Below are 19,987 nucleotides of genomic sequence, written 5' to 3' on the forward strand. Positions count from 1 at the left end.
GAGCTGCAGCTCCATCAGTCCCATTGCTAATCCTGCTCTGTGAAAACACAGTAGGCAAAGGGCAGAGCCTCCCATTGGATGTAACCTGTGTGGGAGGGCGTTTCTCGTCCAATCACCTGTGGACTGGGTGTGATAGACCTGCCACTAACCCAATGAGAGCTCCTAGCCATGCCCAACGTTAGAGGCCCAGGCACAGAGTCACAGGGCTATTATATAGGAGATATATACACACACACACACACACAGTGTATGCAGAAAGTATTCACAGCGCTTCACTTTTCACATTTTTTATGTTGCAGCCTTATTCCAAAATGGATAAATGCATTTTTCCCTCAAAATTCTACACACAATACCCCATAATGAGAACATGAAAAAATGTTTTTTTCTCTAACGTCCTAGAGGATGCTGGGGACTCCGTAAGGACCATGGGGAATAGACGGGCTCCGCAGGAGATAGGGCACTTTAAGAAAGACTTTGGATTCTGGGTGTGCACTGGCTCCTCCCTCCATGCCCCTCCTCCAGACCTCAGTTTTAGACTGTGCCCAGAGGAGAATGGGTGCACTGCAGGGAGCTCTCTGGAGTTTCCTGCCTAGAAAGCATTTTTGTTTGGATTTTTTTCTCTTTTTCAGGTAGCACTGTTGGCAACAGGCTCCCTGCATCGAGGGACTGAGGAGAGAGGAGCAGACCTACTTAAATGATAGGCTCTGCTTCCTCGGCTACTGGACACCATTACTTTAGCTCCAGAGGGAGTGAACACAGGTTCGTCCTGGGCGTTCACCCCCAGAGCCACGCCGCCGTTCTCCTCACAGAGCCAGAAGAAACTAAGCCAGAAGACGTCTAAGGCGGCAGAAGCCTTCGGTGCTTCACAGAGGTAACGCACAGCACCGCAGCTGTGCGTCATTGCTCCCATACACCTCACACACTCCGGTCACTGTACGGGTGCAGGGCGCAGGGGGGGGGGGCGCCCTGGGCAGCAATAAAAACCTCTTATTTGGCAAAAGAGAGCATATATACAGCTGGACACTGTATATATGCATGAGCCCCCGCCAATTTTACACTTTTATCGGGACTGAAGCCCGCCACCGAGGGGGCGGGGCTTCTCCCTCAGCACTCACCAGCGCCATGTTTTTCTCCACAGCACCGCTGAGAGGAAGCTCCCCAGACTCTCCCCTGCTTATACCACGGTAGAAGAGAGGGTTTTAAAGAAGAGGGGGGGCACATAATTCGGCGCAGATAATAATAACAACAGCGCTACGGGGTAAACATTAAATTGCTGTGTTTTCCTGGGTCATATTGCGCTGGGGTGTGTGCTGGCATACTCTCTCTCTGTCTCTCCAAAGGGCCTTGTGGGGGAACTGTCTTCAGAAGAGCATTCCCTGAGTGTGGGGTGTGTCGGTAAGTGTGTGTCGACATGTCTGAGGTAAAAGGCTCTCCTAAGGAGGAGATGGAGCAAATGTGTGTGTGTGTGGTGTCGACAATGCTGACGCCTGATTGGATATGTGAAATTAAGGGCTAAGATGAATTATTACACAAAAGATTAGAGAACAGACAGGGAATCTACCCATGTCTGTCCCTATGTCACAGAGACCTTCAGAGTCTCACAACGCTCACTATCCAAGATAATAGACACTGAAATCGACACGGAGTCTGACTCCAGTGTCGACTACGATAATGCAAAGTACAGCCAAAACTGGCAGAAAAGTATTCAATATATGATTATTGTAATAAAAGATGTTTTGCATATCACTGATGACTCATCTGTCCCTGACAGGGTACACATGTTTAAGGGGAAGAAAGCTGAGGTAAATTTCCCTCCTCTCATGAAGAAAAAGAGCGGGAATCTCCAGACAAGAAGCTGCAGCTTCCCAAAAAGAATTCTCAGGGAGTATCCTTTCCCTAATGGGGCCAGGAAACGATGGGAATCTTCCCCTAGGGTGTACAAGGCATTGACACGTTTACCCAAAAAAGGTAGCGCTGACTTTACAGCTATCCTCAGGGATCCTGCAGATAGCATGCAGTAAAAGTACTTTGAAGTCCATTTACACACATTCTGGTACACTACTCAGACCGGCGATTGTGTCGGCATGGGTTTATAGCGCTGTAGCAGTGTAGACAGATACCTTATCAGCGGAGATTGAGACCCTAGATAAGGATACCATGTTATTGTCCCTAGTATATATATATATATATATATATATATATAGACAAAGGAATCCTTCCCACTGACCAATGTGGTACTGGGTGGAAGAAAAACAGGCGGCACTCCAAGGTCTTTCAAAATAAACTTTGTATTGAAAGGTTACAGCATGGTGCAAAAGCAACGTTTCAAGACCATTGTGGTCTTTTCATCAGGCTGTGCATTGTGAGAAAAAAAATACAATTGACTTTCTCACAATGCACAGCCTGATGAAAAGACCACAATGGTCTTGAAACGTTGCTTTTGCACCATGCTGTAACCTTTCAATACAAAGTTTATTTTGAAAGACCTTGGAGTGCCGCCTGTTTTTCTTCCACCCAGTACCACATTGGTCAGTGGGAAGGATTCCTTTGTCTATATGCACAACGAGGAGGGCACCCGGGCATAATTATTTTATTCTTCATCCAGAGTGCCGGATAATACATTCCTATATATATATATATATATATATATTTGTATGTAAAAGATGTTGTCTTATATATATATATATATATATATATATATATATAAGACATGCCAAAAGAGACGTTAGTCTACTGGGTTCTAGAGTCAACGCTATGTCGATTTCTGCTAGACGTGTCCTGTGGAACATGCAATGGACAGGTGATGCCGACTAAAGGAGGCATATGGAGTAGTTGCCTTACACGGGTGAGGAATTGTTTGGAGAGGGCCTCTTGGATCTCGTCTCCACGGCTACGGCAGGTAAATAAAAATTTTTGCCATATATTCCCTCACAATCTAAGAAAGCGCCTCATTATCGAATGCAGTCCTTTCGTTCCAATAAAAGCAAGAGAGCACGTGGATCGTCCTTTCTTGCCAGAGGTAAGGGCAGAGGGAAAAAGCTGCACAACACAGCTAGTTCCCAGGAACAGAAGTCCTCCCCGGCCTCTGCTAAATCCACCGCATGACGCTGGGGCTCCCCTGAGGGAGTCAGCTCCTGTGGGGGCACGTCTTCGACTGTACAGCCACGTCTGGGTCCACTCACAGGTGGATCCATAGGCAATAGAAATTGTTTCCCAGGGTTACAAGCTGGAATTCGAAGAAGTGCCTCCTCGCCGGTTTTTCAAATCGGCCCTACCGAAACAACCCCTGGAAAGGGAGATAGTGTTACATGCGATTCACAAATTGTGTATGCAACAAGTGGTGGTAGAGGTTCCCCTGCTTCAAAGAGGGCAGGGGTACTACTCAACTTTGTTTGTGGTTCCGAAACCGGACGGTTCGGTCAGACCCATTTTAAATTTAAAATCCCTGAACCTTTACTTAAAACGGTTCAAGTTCAAGATGGAATCACTCAGGGCGGTCATCGCCAGCCTAGAAGGGGGAGATTTTTTTTGTATCTCTGGACATAAAGGATGCATACCTGCATGTCCCCATATATCCTCCTCATCAGGCGTACCTGAGATTGGTGGTACAGGATTGTCATTACCAATGTCAGACGTTGCCGTTTGGGCTTTCCACGGCCCCGAGAATTTGCACCACGGTAATGGTGGAAATGATGGTGCTCCTGCGCTAGCAAGGTGTCACAATTATCCCGTACTTGGACGATCTCCTCATAAAAGCGAGATCACGGGTGAAGTTGCTGATCAGCGTATCACTTTCACTGAATGTGTTACAGCGACACGGCTGGATTCTCGATATTCCAAAGTCGCAGCTGAATCCTACAACTCGTCTGCCCTTCTTGGGCATGATTCTGGACGCAGACCAGAAAAGTTTTTTTTTTCCGAAGGAAAAAGCGCAGGAACTCATGACTCTAGTCATGAACTTGTTGAAACCAAAACAAGTGTCAGTACATCATTTCACTTAAGTTCTGGGAAAGATGGTGGCAACATACGAAGCCATTCCATACGGCAGATTCCATGCAAGGGCCTACCAATGGGACCTATTGGCCAAATGGTCCGGGTCGTATCTGCAATTGCATCAGCGGATCACCCTGTCCCCCAGGGCCAGAGTATCTCTCCTGTGGTGGCTAAACAGTGCTCACCTTCTAGAGGGCTCCAGGTTCGGCAGTCAGGACTAGATCCTGGTGACCACGGACGCGAGCCTCCGAGGTTGGGGAGCGGTCACACAGGGAAGAAATTTCCAAGGACTTTGGTCAAGTCAAGAGACTTGTCTTCACATCAACATCCTGGAACTAAGGGCCATATACAACGCCCTACGTCAAGCGGAGATATTACTTCGCAATCGACCAGTTCTGATCCAGTCAGACAACATCACCGCAGTAGTTCATGTAAACCGCAAAGGCGGCACAAGGAGCAGAGTGGCAATGGCGGAAGCCACCAGAGTTCTTCGCTGGGCGGAGAATCATGTAAGCGATCTGTCAGCAGTGTTCATTCTGGGAGTGGACAACTGGGAAGAAGACTTCCTCAGCAGACACGATCTGCATCCGGGAGAGTGGGGACTTCTTCAGGAAGTATTCGCGCAGATTGCATGTCGGTGGGGGCTACCCCAAATAGACATGATGGCATCCCGTCTCAACAAAAAGCTACAAAGGTATTGCGCCAGGTCAAGAGACCCTCAGGCGGTAGCTGTGGACGCCATAGTGACACCGTGGGTGTTCCAGTCGGTATATGTGTTTCCTCCTCTTCCTCTCATACCCAAGGTGTTGAGGATAATAAGAAAATGAGGAGTGAGAACAATTCTCATTGTTCCAGATTGGCCACGAAGGACCTGGTATCCGGATCTGCAAGAAATGCTCACAGAAGATCCGTGGCCTCTTCCTCTAAGGCAGGACTTGTTACAACAAGGTCCCTGTCTGTTCCAAGACTTGCCGCGGCTGCGTTTGACGGCATGGCGGTTGAACTCCGGATCCTAGCAGAAAAAGGTATTCCGGATGAGGTCATTCCTACGTTAATAAAGGCTAGGAAGGACGTGACACCTAAACATTATCACCGAATATGGAGAAAATAGGTTTCTTGGTGTGAGGCCAGGAATGCTCCTACGGAAGAATTCCACCTGGGCCGTTTTCTTCACTTCCTACAAGCTGGAGTGAATTTGGGCCTAAAATTAGGCTCCATTAAAAGTTCAGATTTCGGCCTTATCCATTTTCTTTCAAAAAGAATTGGCCTCATTACCTGAAGTTGAACCACTTAAGACAGTGGAGTGGAAATATCTTACCTGGAAGGTGGTCATGTTGTTAGCCTTGGCTTCGGCTAGGCGAGTTTCGGAATTGGCGGCTTTATCACTTAAAAGCCCCTATCTGGTTTTCCATATGGATAGAGCGGAATTGCGGACCCGTCCTCAATTCCTGCCTAAGGGGGTCTCATCCTTTCATATGAACCAACCTATTGTCGTGCCTGTGGCTACACGTGACTTGGAGGATTCCGAATCCCTTGATGTGGTCAGGGCTTTAATAGGCGTTATATGAGGTTACATATACACAAAAGGAAGTCAGTCAATTCCACCAAAGTGGATAAAATCTTCCCTCAGATGTCTCTTTGGGTAATACAGACAGTCCCCAGGATTCTTGATTCTTTTACTCCTTCCAGATAGATTCCCTTTGGCAGTTATTCGGAATATACCCAAAAAGGAAAGAGACAATAATAGTGTAATCCTGTGGGGTTTGGTGATATGGGGATGGTTTAAAATTGCACTTACATTTCAAAAAATGAGTGAAGGCATGTATCTCACTCAATAGTGAGTGGTTTCCAAGATAAGGATAATTCTGTCCTTCTTCTGAAGATGGATCTCTATTGGATAATCCTCCAAAGCAGTACCACCAAATGAAAAAAACATATAATGGTGCAAATAACGTCTTTTTTAAAAAAAAACAACAATATCTTTAATAAATAGCACTCACATTATAACAAACAAATACAGGCATATCTACCCAACATCTGGGTCCAGGAGTTAAAATTCAAGCAGCAGGTTATCCTCACAGATGGAAATGTGCACGTGCAGTGATAGAGAACCAGCCTCCTCAAGACAACCCCGGGTCCACAGTATGTAAACAGCAGCTTAACGCGTTTCGAACCCTAAAAGGTTCTTCCTCAGAAGCATGCTGTCAATTCATCCTAAGCCTCCTAATATACTATAACTAATTGATACTCCTCCCCTTCCTTCCAGCGTGGTTTCCCGCACTTTTTTCATAGAAAAACCGGTCTGGAGATGTCATATCCACCGGAAGTGATGTAAATTTCATAGTGAACCACAATTAAACACACAGTTTTACCTGCTTATATCATAAAGCAGGTTATCCTTTTTATGTCTAAACAAACTGCTAATGATTTGACTAGAAACACTTCCAATCCTGGCCGCGATACAACCGGAACCCGGAAGTCATCGCGATCCTTTCCGTGCGCTTGCGTTCCACGTGCGGGTCACCCGCTATTCCGGAAGCAAAGCGCCGTGTTTCCTAATCAAGCAGCGCCACAGATCATACACGCGACGCACCCGGAAGCCGTCGCGATTTGAACTGTGCGTTCCATATGCGGTTCACATCACCTCCGGAAGCATAACATTATATCTCAAACCTAGTGTTGGCATTCCATATGCGGTCCATGTTACTTCCGCAAGCATAATAAACCATTTGACTAGTGTACAATTCATGACTCACCAGCGCTGCTATTGTTGCAATATACTAAACAATATCAAAGGAGTATATCAAAAAATATATCAATTAATCCTTTAAAAAACATTTGAGCTCAAAATCTCCATTCAATCCTTTTGGGACCAAAGTTTTTAGGGTATGTATCCATTTCATCTCCCTCTTTGAGAGTCTGACTTCAACATCCCTAGTTCTCCATCTGGGGAGAATTTGTTCAATTGCCCAAAATGCCTTTAGTCCCGATTCCTTACAATTATGAGTGGATTTAAAATGAGAGGATACTGTATGGGAGTCTAAGCCTTTCCTTATATTATATATATGTTCTGCTAGACGTACTTTTAAATTTGTCCCAGTTTCTCTAACGTCCTAAGTGGATGCTGGGGACTCCGTAAGGACCATGGGGAATAGCGGCTCCGCAGGAGACTGGGCACAAAAGTAAAGCTTTAGAACTACCTGGTGTGCACTGGCTCCTCCCCCCATGACCCTCCTCCAAGCCTCAGTTAGATTTTTTGTGCCCGAACGAGACGGGTGCAGGCTAAGGGGCTCTCCTGAGCTGCTTAGTGAAAAGTTTAGTTTTAGGTTTTTTATTTTCAGTGAGACCTGCTGGCAACAGGCTCACTGCATTGAGGGACTAAGGGGAGAAGAAGCGAACTCACCTGCGTGCAGAGTGGATTGGGCTTCTTAGGCTACTGGACATTAGCTCCAGAGGGACGATCACAGGCCCAGCCATGGATGGGTCCCAGAGCCGCGCCGCCGGCCCCCTTACAGAGCCAGAAGACAGAAGAGATCCGGAAAATCGGCGGCAGAAGACGTCCTGTCTTCACCAAGGTAGCGCACAGCACTGCAGCTGTGCGCCATTGCTCCTCAGCACACTTCACACTTCGGTCACTGATGGTGCAGGCGCTAGGGGGGGGGCGCCCTGAGCAGCAATAAAAACACCTTGGCTGGCGAAAATACATCACATATAGCCCCCAGGACTATATGGATGAATTTTAACCCCTGCCAGAATCCATAAAAAAGCAGGAGAAAAGTCCGCGAAAAAGGGGCGGAGCCTATCTCCTCAGCACACTGGCGCCATTTTCCCTCACAGCTCAGTTGGAGGGAAGCTCCCCTGGCTCTCCCCTGCAGTCACTACACTACAGAAAGGGTTAAAAAAGAGAGGGGGGCACTAATTAGGCGCAGTATTAACAATACAGCAGCTATAAGGGGAAAAACACTTATATAAGGTTATCCCTGTATATATATAGCGCTCTGGTGTGTGCTGGCAAACTCTCCCTCTGTCTCCCCAAAGGGCTAGTGGGGTCCTGTCCTCTATCAGAGCATTCCCTGTGTGTGTGCTGTGTGTCGGTACATTTGTGTCGACATGTATGAGGAGAAAAATGATGTGGAGACGGAGCAGATTGCCTGTAATAGTGATGTCACCCCCTAGGGGGTCGACACCTGAGTGGATGAACTGTTGGAAGGAATTACGTGACAGTGTCAGCTCTGTATAAAAGACAGTGGTTGACATGAGACAGCCGGCTACTCAGCTTGTGCCTGTCCAGACGTCTCATAGGCCGTCAGGGGCTCTAAAGCGCCCGTTACCTCAGATGGCAGATATAGATGCCGACACGGATACTGACTCCAGTGTCGACGGTGAAGAGACAAATGTGACTTCCAGTAGGGCCACACGTTACATGATTGAGGCAATGAAAAATGTTTTACACATTTCTGATAATACGAGTACCACCAAAAAGGGGTATTATGTTCGGTGAGGAAAAACTACCTGTAGTTTTCCTGAATCTGAGAAATTAAATGAGGTGTGTGATGATGCGTGGGTTTCCCCCGATAACAACTGATAATTTCTAAAATGTTATTGGCATTATATCCTTTCCCGCCAGAGGTTAGGGTGCGTTGGGAAACACCCCCTAGGGTGGATAAAGCGCTCACACGCTTGTAAGAACAAGGGCTCTACCCTCTCCTGAGATGGCCGCCCTTAAGGATCCTGCTGATAGAAAGCAGGAGGGTATCCTAAAATTTATTTACACACATACTGGTGTTATACTGCGACCAGCAATCGCCTCAGCCCGGATGTGCAGTGCTGGGTTGGCGTGGTCGGATTCCCTGACTGAAAATATTGATACCCTAGATAGGGACAGTATATTATTGCCTATAGAGCATTTGAAAGATGCATTTCTATATATGCGTGATGACAGCGGAATATTTGCCGACTGGCATCAAGTCTAAGTGCGTTGTCCATTTCTACCAGTAGAGGGTTATGGACACGACAGTGGTCAGGTGATGCGGATTCCAAACGGCATTTAGAAGTATTGCCTTATTAAGGGGAGGAGTTATTTGGGGTCGGTCTTTCAGACCTGGTGGCCACGGCAACAGCTGGGAAATCCACGTTTGTACCCCAGGTCGCCTCTCAACATGAGAAGACGCCGTATTATCAGGCGCAGTCTTTTCGTGGACAAGCGGGCAAAAGGTTCCTCATTTCTGCCCCGTGACAGAGGGAGAGGAAAAAGGCTGCAGAAATCAGCCAGTTCCCAGGAACAGAAACCCTCTCCCGCCTCTGCCAAGCCCTCAGTATGACGCTGGGGCTTTACAAGCAGAATCAGGCACGGTGGGGGGCCCGTCTCAATGAATTTCAGCGCGCAGTGGGCTCACTCGCAAGTAGACCCCTGGATCCTTCAGATGATATCTCAGGGGTACAAATTGGAATCCGAGACGTCTCCCCCTCGCCGTTTCCTAAAGTCGGCTTTACCGATGTCTCCTTCTGACAGGGAGACAGTTTTGGAAGCCATTCACAAGCTGTATTCCCAGCAGGTGATAATCACGGTACCCCTCCTGCAACAGGGAACGGGGTATTATTCCACACTGTTGTGGTACCGAAGCCGGACGGTTCGGTGAGACCGATTCTAAATCTAAAATCTTTGAACACTTACATACAGAGGTTCAAATTCAAGATTGAGTCACTCAGAGCAGTGATTGCGAACCTGGAAGAAGGGGACTACATGATGTCTCGGGACATCAAGGATGCTTACCTTCATGTCCCAATTTACCCTTCTCACCAAGGGTACCTCAGGTTTATGGTACAGAACTGTCACTATCAGTTCAGACGCTGCCGTATGGATGGTCCACGGCACCCCGGGTCTTTACCAAGGTAATGGCCGAAATGATGATATTCCTTCGAAGGAAGGGAATTTTAGTTATCCCTTACTTGGACGATTCCCTGATAAGGGTAAGATCCAGGGAACAGTTGGAGGTCGGTGTAGCACTATCTCAGGTAGTGTGCGGCAGCACGATTGGATTCTCAATATTCCAAAATCGCAGCTGGTTCCGACGACTCGTCTTCTGTTCCTAGGGATGATCCTGGACACAGTCCTGAAAAAGGTGTTTCTCCCGGAGGAGAAAGCCAGGGAGTTATCCGAGCTAGTCAGGAACCTCCTAAAACCGAGCCAACTCTCAGTGCATCAATGCACAAGGGTTCTGGGTAAAATGGTGGCTTCCTACGAAGCAATCCCATTCGGCAGATTCCACGCAAGAACTTTCCAGTGGGACCTGCTGGACAAATGGTCCGGGTCGCATCTTCAGATGCATCAGCGGATAACCCTGTCACCAAGGACAAGGGTGTCCCTCCTGTGGTGGTTGCAGAGTGCTCATCTTCTAGAGGGCCGCAGATTCGGCATTCAGGACTGGGTCCTGGTGACCACGGATGCCAGCCTGCGAGGCTGGGGAGCAGTCACACAGGGAAGGAATTTCCAGGGCTTATGGTCAAGCCTGGAGACATCACTTCACATAAATATCCTGAAGCTAAGGGCCATTTACAATGCTCTAAGCTTAGCAAGACCTCTGCTTCAAGGTCAGCCGGTGTTGATCCAGTCGGACAACATCACGGCAGTCACCCACGTAAACAGACAGGGTGGCACAAGAAGCAGGAGGGCAATGGCAGAAGCTGCAAGGATTCTTCGCTGGGCGGAAAATCATGTGATAGCACTGTCAGCAGTATTCATTCCGGGAGTGGACAACTGGGAAGCAGACACGACCTCCACCCGGGAGAGTGGAGACTTCACCCAGAAGTCTTCCACATGATTATAAACCGTTGGGAAAAACTCGACAGGTATTGCGCCAGGTCAATGGACCCTCAGGCAATAGCTGTAGACGCTCTGGTAACACCGTGGGTGTACCAGTCAGTGTATGTGTTCCCTCCTCTGCCTCTCATACCCAAGGTACTGAGATTAATAAGATGGAGAGGAGTAAGCACTATTTTCGTGGCTCCGGATTGGCCAAGAAGGACTTGGTAACCGGAACTTCAAGAGATGCTCACGGAGGATCCGTGGCCTCTACCTCTAAGAAGGGACCTGCTCCAGCAAGGACCCTGTCTGTTCCAAGACTTACCGCGGCTGCGTTTGACGGCATGGCGGTTGAACGCCGGATCCTGAAGGAAAAAAGGCATTCCGGAAGAAGTCATCCCTATCCTGATCAAAGCCAGGAAGGATGTAACCGCAAAACATTATCACCGCATTTGGCGAAAATATGTTGCGTGGTGCGAGGCCAGTAAGGCCCGACGGAGGAAATTCAACTGGGTCGATTCCTACATTTCCTGCAAACAGGAGTGTCTATGGGCCTGAAATTGGGGTCCATTAAGGTTCAAATTTCGGCCCTGTCAATTTTCTTCCAAAAAGAACTAGCTTCAGTCCCTGAAGTTCAGACGTTTGTAAAAGGGGTACTGCATATACAGCCTCCTTTTGTGCCTCCAGTGGCACTTTGGGATCTCAATGTAGTTTTTGGGTTCCAAAAGTCACATTGATTTGAACCACTTAAATCTGTGGCGTTAAAATATCTCACATGGAAAGTGGTCATGCTGTTGGCCCTGGCCTGGGCCAGGCGCGTGTCAGAATTGGCGGCTTTATCCTGTAAAAGCCCTTATCTGATTTTCCATTCGGACAGGGCGGAATTGAGGACTCGTCCTCAGTTTCTCCCTAAGGTGGTTTCAACGTTTCACCTGAACCAACCTATTGTGGTGCCTGCGGCTACTAGGGACTTGGAGGACTCCAAGTTGCTAGACGTTGTCAGGGCCCTGAAAATATATGTTTCCAGGACGGCTGGAGTCAGAAAATCTGACTCGCTGTTTATCCTGTATGCACCCAACAAGCTGGGTGCTCCTCAGGGCCGGCTCCAGGCATGTTCCAATAGAGCGGCCGCGCAGGGCGCCACCCTTAATGGGCGCCGCATGCTTGCGCCGCCATATTGGAACCTGGCTGGAGCACCTGTGACTGCAGCACACAGCGATCCGTCCCTTTATCCATTCCCGGCCCGGCCCGCACGCCTCCTAATAGTGGTAGTATAGTAGTAGCCTCGAGTAGCAGTGGACGGCCGCGGCTGACTGTGTGTGGTGTGTGCGTGCCGCCCTGCTGCCCCGTACCGATGACTCGTCATCATGAGGGGGGAGTGCTGCCTGTGGGCGGGTCGCGGACTGAATGTAAACTACACAGGCTGTGCGCGCTGACGCTATACGGCGGCAGCGGCTCCGGCGTCTGACGTCAGACGCCGGGCGCCGCCGCACAGCGCACATAGCCAAATCGATCATCAGACCTTACAGCTTAGTCTCTGCCTCTGCCGTCTGCGGACCGCCCACAGACCACAGTACTCCCCCTCAGAGATGAGTCATCGGCACAGGCAGCCACTGATAGCCTGGAGGCGGGACGCTGCTGCAGACTGCCTGGCCGCCGCCTTCCCTTCCTCCTGCTGCAGCTGCTTAACACGTGAGTCACACAGAGACCAGTCCAGACCAGTTCTGCTTAGTCACAGCCACCCACAGTGTGGGGGCATATCTGTCACTGTGGGGGCATTTATATATCTGGCACTGTGGGGGCATATCTGCACTGTGGGGGCATATCTGCACTGTGGGGCATTTATGTATCTGGCGCTGTGGGGGTATATCTGCACTGTGGGGGCATTAATGCATCTGGCACTGTGGGGGCATATCTGCACTGTGGGGGCATTTATGTATCTGGCACTGAGGGGGCATATCTGCACTGTGGGGGCATTAATGTATCTGGCACTGTGGGGGCATATCTGCACTGTGGGGGCATTTTATGTATCTGGCACTGTGGGGGCATTTATGTATCTGGCACTGTGGGGGTATATCTGCACTGTGGGGGCATTGATGTATCTGGCACTGTGGGGGTATATCTGCACTGTGGGGGCATTGATGTATCTGGCACTGTGGGGGCATATCTGCACTGTGGGGGCATATCTGCACTGTGGGGGCATTTATGTATCTGGCACTGTGGGGGCATATCTGGCACTGTGTGGCCATTTATGTAGCTGGCACTGCTGGGGGGGGGGGCATGTCGCGTGTAGCTGGCACTGCTGGGGGGGGCATGTCGCGTGTAGCTGGCACTGCTGGGGGGCATGTCACGTGTAGCTGGCACTGCTGGGGAGCATGTCATGTAGTGTTTTAGCTGTACTACTGTGTGGTGTAATGCAAATTGCCACTATTAATTTTTGCTGCGCGCCTTCGGCGCGCACTGTCCATGCTTTAACGTATAGGTATGGGAACAACAAGCAGTATGTACATCATTTTGCCCTCCTAACTTAAAAATGTGCCCTCCCTGTGATCAGCACCATGCCCTAAAAAGTGAACACTATCATGTGTAGCTGGCACTGCTGGGGGGCATGTCATGTGTAGCTGGCACTGCTTCGGGGCATGTCTTGTGTAGCTGGCACTGCTGCGGGGCATGTCATGTGTAGCTGGCACTGCTGGGGGGCATGTCATGTCTATCTGGCACTGCACATTATGTGTATCTGGCACTATACTGGAGACATTGTGTGTAAGGAACACTACTGTGGCTATGTGTAAGGCTGCTAATTGTGTGAAAATATGTTTATAGTTTGATGATATGAAGTTACGAGGCCACGCCCACTTTTCCAGAGGCCACACCCACTTTTCCGGGAGCGCATGGGAAGGGGGGGGCGCTTTTACCTTTTCTCGCTCAGGGTGCTAGTAGGCCTGGAGCCGGCCCTGGTGCTCCTGCTTCTAAGCAGACTGTTGCTCGTTGGATTTGTAGTACAATTCAGCTTGCACATTCTGTGGCAGGCCTGCCACAGACAAAAATCTGTAAATGCCCACTCCACAAGGAAGGTGGGCTCATCTTGGGCGGCTGCCCGAGGGGTCTCGGCTTTACAACTTTGCCGAGCAGCTACTTGGTCAGGAGCAAATACGTTTGTAAAATTCTACAAAATTGATACCCTGGCTGAGGAGGACCTGGAGTTCTCTCATTTGGTGCTGCAGAGTCATCCGCACTCTCCCGCCCGTTTCGGAGCTTTGGTATAATCCCCATGGTCCTTACGGAGTCCCCAGCATCCACTTAGGACGTCAGAGAAAATAAGAATTTACTTACCGATAATTCTATTTCTCGTAGTCCGTAGTGGATGCTGGGCGCCCATCCCAAGTGCGGATTGTCTGCAATACTTGTACATAGTTATTGTTACAAACAAATCGGGTTATTATTGTTGTGAGCCATCTTTTCAGAGGCTCCGCTGTTATCATGCTGTTAACTGGGTTTAGATCACGAGTTATACGGTGTGATTGGTGTGGCTGGTATGAGTCTTACCCGGGATTCAAAATCCTTCCTTATTGTGTACGCTCGTCCGGGCACAGTATCCTAACTGAGGCTTGGAGGAGGGTCATAGGGGGAGGAGCCAGTGCACACCAGGTAGTTCTAAAGCTTTACTTTTGTGCCCAGTCTCCTGCGGAGCCGCTATTCCCCATGGTCCTTACGGAGTCCCCAGCATCCACTACGGACTTCGAGAAATAGAATTATCGGTAAGTAAATTCTTATTTTTTCCAATATATATAAAATCGCATTTACATTGGAGGGCATAGATCACATTTTTTGAATCACACGTAATGAATTCCTTAATCTTATAACTTCTTTCATTTACTGTAAATTCTTTCAGTTTCCTTTCTCCTTTTACTGAGCGGCACATCGAACACATGCCGCAACGATGGAAACCCTGATTGCGTGAACTAGATCGCTTATTTTCATCTAAAGAGCTCTTAACCAAGCTATTTTTCAAGGAAGGGGCCTTCCTGTAAATGAATGTGGGTTTCTCTGGAAGTATAGCTCCCAGAGTTGGATCTTTCTTTAATATATGCCAATTCTTTTTAAAAATCTGTTCAATTTCCTTATGTTGAACATTGAATCGACTTAAGAAAGCCCATTCATGACATGTGTTGGCTTTTGCTCCCTTCTCTTTTTCTATCAGCAAGGAATTTCTTTCCACTTTAGTTAGTTTCTCCTTAGCTTTTTGCAAGGTTTCATTTGTATACCCTTTACTTTTAAAGCGATTTGACATCTCATCAATCTGCTTATCGCAAACAGCTATCTCTGAACAGTTCAGAACTTATAAGATTAAGGAATTCATTACGTGTGATTCAAAAAATTTGATCTATGCCCTCCAATGTAAATGCGATTTTATATATATATTGGAAAAACTGGGAGAAATTTAAAAGTACGTCTAGCAGAACATATATATAATATAAGGAAAGGCTTAGACTTCCTTTTGTGTATATGTAACCTCATATAACGCCTATTGAAGTCTCTATTTTGTCTTTTCCATATTTGCTTGAAGTTAGGTGTTACTTCTGAAAGACTTTTTGTGCTGTTTGTGTGGGGTGTAGTACGCCTATTCATATATCATCAGCCACTGTTTCTGTGGTCAGGGCTTTGAAAATTTACATGGCTAGAACGGCTAGGATCAGAAAAACAGAAGCACTGTTTGTCCTGTATGCAGCCAACAAAGTTGGCGGCCCTGCTTCAAAGCAGACTATTGCTCGCTGGATCTGTAACACGATTCAGCAGGCGCATTCTACGGCAGGATTGCCGTTACCAAAATCGGTTAAGGCCCATTCCACTAGGAAGGTGGGCTCTTCTTGGGCGGCTGCCCGAGGGGTCTCGGCACTACAACTATGCCGAGCTGCTACTTGGTCGGGGTCAAAGACCTTTGCAAAGTTCTATAAGTTTGCTACCCTGGCTGAGGAGGACCTCCTGTTTGCTCAATCGGTGCTGCAGAGTCATCCGCACTCTCCCGCTTGTTTGGGAGCTTTGGTATAATCCCCATGGTCCTTACGGAGTCCCCAGCATCCTCTAGAACGTTAGAGAAAATAAGATTTTACTTACCGGTAAATCTATTTCTCGTAGTCCGTAGAGGATGCTGGGCGCCCGTCCCAAGTGCGGACTTCTTCTGCAAGACTTGTATATAGTTATTGCTTACATAAGGGTTATGTTATAGTTTAATCGGTTTGAACCGAGACTATGTTGTTGTTCATGCTGTTAACTGGGTAGTTTATCACAGGTTATACGGTATGATTGGTGTGGCTGGTATGAATCTTGCACTTGGATTAACTAAAATCCTTTCCTCGTATTGTCCGTCTCCTCTGGGCACAGTTTCCCTAACTGAGGTCTGGAGGAGGGGCATGGAGGGAGGAGCCAGTGCACACCCAGATTCCAAAGTCTTTCTTAAAGTGCCCTATCTCCTGCGGAGCCCGTCTATTCCCCATGGTCCTTACGGAGTCCCCAGCATCCTCTACGGACTACGAGAAATAGATTTACCGGTAAGTAAAATCTTATTTTTAGGTTTTTGCAAATTTATTAAAAATAAAAAACTAAGAAACCACATGTACATAATTATTCACTGCCTTTGCCATGAAGCTCAAAATTGAGCTCAGGTGCATCCTGTTTCCACTGATCATCCTTGAGATGTTCCTACGACTTAATTGGAGTCCACCTGTGATAAATTGGACAAGATTTGGAAAGGCACACACCTCTCTATATAAGGTCCCACACTTGACAGTGTATGCGCACAAACCAAGCATGACATCAAAGGAATTGTCTGTAGACCTCCGAGACAGGATTGTTTCGTGGCACAAATCTGGGGAAGGGTACAGAAAAAATATCTGCTGCTTTGAAGGTCCCAATGAGCACAGTGGCCTCCATCATCCGTAAATGGAAGCAGTTCGGAACCAACAGGACTCTTCTTAGAGCTGGCCGGCCGTCTAAACTGAGCGATCGGGGAAGAAGGGCCCTAGTCAGGGAGGTGACCAAGAACCTGATGGTCACTCTGTCAGAGCTACAGTATTCCTCTGTGGAGAGATGAGAACCTTCCAGAAGGACATCCATCTCTGCAGCAATCCACCAATCAAGCATGTATGGTAGAGTGGCCAGACAAGAGCCACTCCTTAGTAAAAAGCACTTGGCAGCCCACCTGGAGTTTGCCAAAATGCACCTGAAGGACTCTCAGATCATGAGAAACAAAATTCTCTGGTGTGATGAGATAAAGATTGAACTCTTTTTGACGTGAATGCCAGGCATCATGTTTGGAGGAAACCAGGCATCGCTCATCACCAGGCCAATACCATCCCTACAGTGAAGCCTGGTGGTGGCAGCATCATGCTGTGGGTATGTTTTTCAGTGGCAGGAACTGGGAGACTAGTCAGGTTAGAGGGAAAGATGAATGCAGCAATGTACTGAGACATCCTGGATGAAAACCTGCTCAAAGAGTGCTCTTGGCATCAGACTGGGGCGACGGTTCATCTTCCAGCAGGACAACGTCCCTAAGCACACAAGATATCAAAGGAGTGGCTTCATGACAACTCCGTTAATGTCCTGGAGTGGCCCAGCCAGAGCCCAGACTTGAATCCGATTGAACATCTCTGGAGGGATCTGAAAATGGCTGTGCACCAACGCTTCCCATCCAACCTGATGGAGCTTGAGAGGTGCTGCAAAGAGGAACGGGCGAAACTGCCCAAAGATAGGTGTGCCAAGCTTGTGGCATCATATTCAAAAAGACTTGAGGCTGTAATTGCTGCCAAAGGTGCATCAACAAAGTATTAAGCAAAGGCTGTGAATACTTATGTACATGTGATTTCTTAGTTTTTTATTTTTAATAAATTAGCAATAATCTCAAAAACACTTTTTTCACATTTTCATTATGTGTGCAGAATTTGAGAGAATTTTTTTTTAATTCCAGTTTGGAATAAGGCTATAAACATAACAAAATGTGGAAAAAGTGAAGTGCTGTGAATGCTTTCCGGATGCACTGTATATATATATATATGTATATTGGAATATCAAGGTAACATACTGTACATAAGCAAAAGGGGTTGAGCGTTATATATCCCAGAATAATTTCGGTTAATTAACCTTTTGTCAAGTTGATGACTACAACACAGAGGGATTTTAAAAAACAAAACAAAAACAAAAAAAACCCTTTCCAAGTGCACCACTGGTTTTTGTTATTGCTTTTAATAACCTTTCCATTTTTTTTTATCCCCCTTACTCCCACCCTGTACCATAATACATTCTTCATTCTTATCACTCATTTAATCATGTGGAGAGGATGGAAATGTTTCTGGTGTTGCAGAACTATCAAATGATTTACTGTACCATACCTACCTCCCAACTGTCCCGATTCTCGCGGACAGTCCCATTTTTATTGGACTCTCTCACCCGCGGGCTGTAGTGTCCCGCGGTGGGGGAGGCAGTTGGGAGACCCTCTCTCACCTGCTGCTCTGCTTAGCAGATTTACTGGGAGAGAGAGACTGGGGGCATGGTCAGCAGCTCACATGCCCCCATAGAGACAAAAACAGGGGCATGGCTCGTGATAGTGACATTTCCGCGAATGCACGCCCTCTTTTCCCCGAGGACATGCAAATTTTTTGGGAGCGCACACCTTCGACGCACAGAAGAGTCCCTCTTTCCATAGACAGAATGTTGGAAGATATGCTGTATTTTTATGTATTGAGACATTTGAAAAGCCTTATGTGATTCATGTTTTAGGACTTTTTGTCACCCCACAACACAAGAAACGCAAAATCATGAATTCCAGCTTTCCAAAGGGTAGATCGACAAAGTATGAACATTTCTCAGCTGGACCTTCGCCAAGCAGTTATTCTCACCCAAAGAAAGACCGGGAACAGTTCAGAAGTGCTCTTGTTGCTATTCTAATGTAAGTTAGTTATTTATTTTCTTTTTATATTTTAGGTCATTTAGTCTATCAGAGCATTAGTTAATAAGACAAATTCCATAATTTATCTCATGAACACTCACAGTCTGATGGTGTGCACACACTGTGAGATATTTTCTTACGATTTTGACTATATAGTCAAAATCGTAAGAAAAGTTAGTGCAGATCGCAAGGTGAAAGTCACCTTGCGATCCCGATGCGATGCACGGTCCCGCATGGTTGGCATCGCAAGCATAGATAGACTGTGCAGGCAAGTCAATTTTGACTATCTCGTAGAATAGATAGTCAAAATTGACACTTAGCCAAAATCGAACATAGTCAGTATCCCAAGCACACTCATTGGGGGGAATTCAAATGTTTGAAAAGTCGTTTGCTTGTCTGTTTTATTTCTGTCTATTACTGTAGATAGGAAAAAACAGACACCCAACTGACTTTTCAAACAATTGAATACCGCCCATTATGTGCTTGCGATACCGACTTAGTCCCTGTCACATAGTGAGAATCTGGGTTAGCGCGAATCTCACCATGTGTACACACCTATAGGGGTATATTCAATTAAGTTTTCGTCTTTTTCAGGTCAGAAGGGGTTCCGACCTATTCAGTCCCCAGCTTTTTTATTCGACAAGTCGGGGAATTCGACTTGTCGAATAGTACGTGAATCCACTGTATAGCTGCCGATTCACGTGCTTCTGAGGGAAACGGGGCCGTTTCCGACCATCTTAGTCCGACTTAAGTCGGACTGAGATGAGGGACCTGAGAGGAGGAGAGGCGGGAGAGCCTCAGGCAGACGGGGGACAGCAGCGCTACAGCACAGCGCTGCAGGAGGATGTGGCACAGCGGCCGCTCAAGGCAGAGTCCACCCGGCTCCAGCAAGTGAGGTCCCACTTGTTGGAGTCGGGTGGACGGTGCCGTGAGGTCTGGCGGCTGTGCCACATCCTCCTGCAGCGCTGCTGTAGTGCTGCTGTCCTCCGTCTGCCCGTGGCTGTCCCCCGTCTCCCCGCTGGTCTCCCCCTTCTCCGGTCCCTCATCTCAATTCGACTTTTTTAAAGTCGAATTGAGATGAGATTGAATAGCCCTTGTCGGATCCATTCCGACAAATGCATGTCGGAATGGATCCGACCTCAATTGAATATACCCCTAAGTCTCATTAAAACAAATGGAATAAAGCTAGGTGTATATTTGAGGAGGTAATGAGTGTAGATGTACTGTAGCGAAATATGTGTGTATTTTGA

The 19,987-nt window shown here is 47.5% G+C and overlaps 1 protein-coding gene across 1 annotated transcript in view; it reads left to right on the forward strand.

Annotated features, from left to right (window-relative positions):
• Positions 1-19,987, forward strand: part of DNAH7 (dynein axonemal heavy chain 7) — a 1,092,938-nt gene that overhangs the window by 97,188 nt on the left and 975,763 nt on the right. The window contains exon 4 of the mRNA XM_063934143.1: positions 18,569-18,737. Within this exon, the coding sequence (XP_063790213.1) occupies positions 18,569-18,737 (169 nt within the window). The remainder of the gene's footprint in view (positions 1-18,568; positions 18,738-19,987) is intronic.

The sequence above is a fragment of the Pseudophryne corroboree genome, chromosome 7 (genome assembly GCF_028390025.1).
Source record: "Pseudophryne corroboree isolate aPseCor3 chromosome 7, aPseCor3.hap2, whole genome shotgun sequence".
NCBI lineage: Eukaryota > Metazoa > Chordata > Amphibia > Anura > Myobatrachidae > Pseudophryne > Pseudophryne corroboree.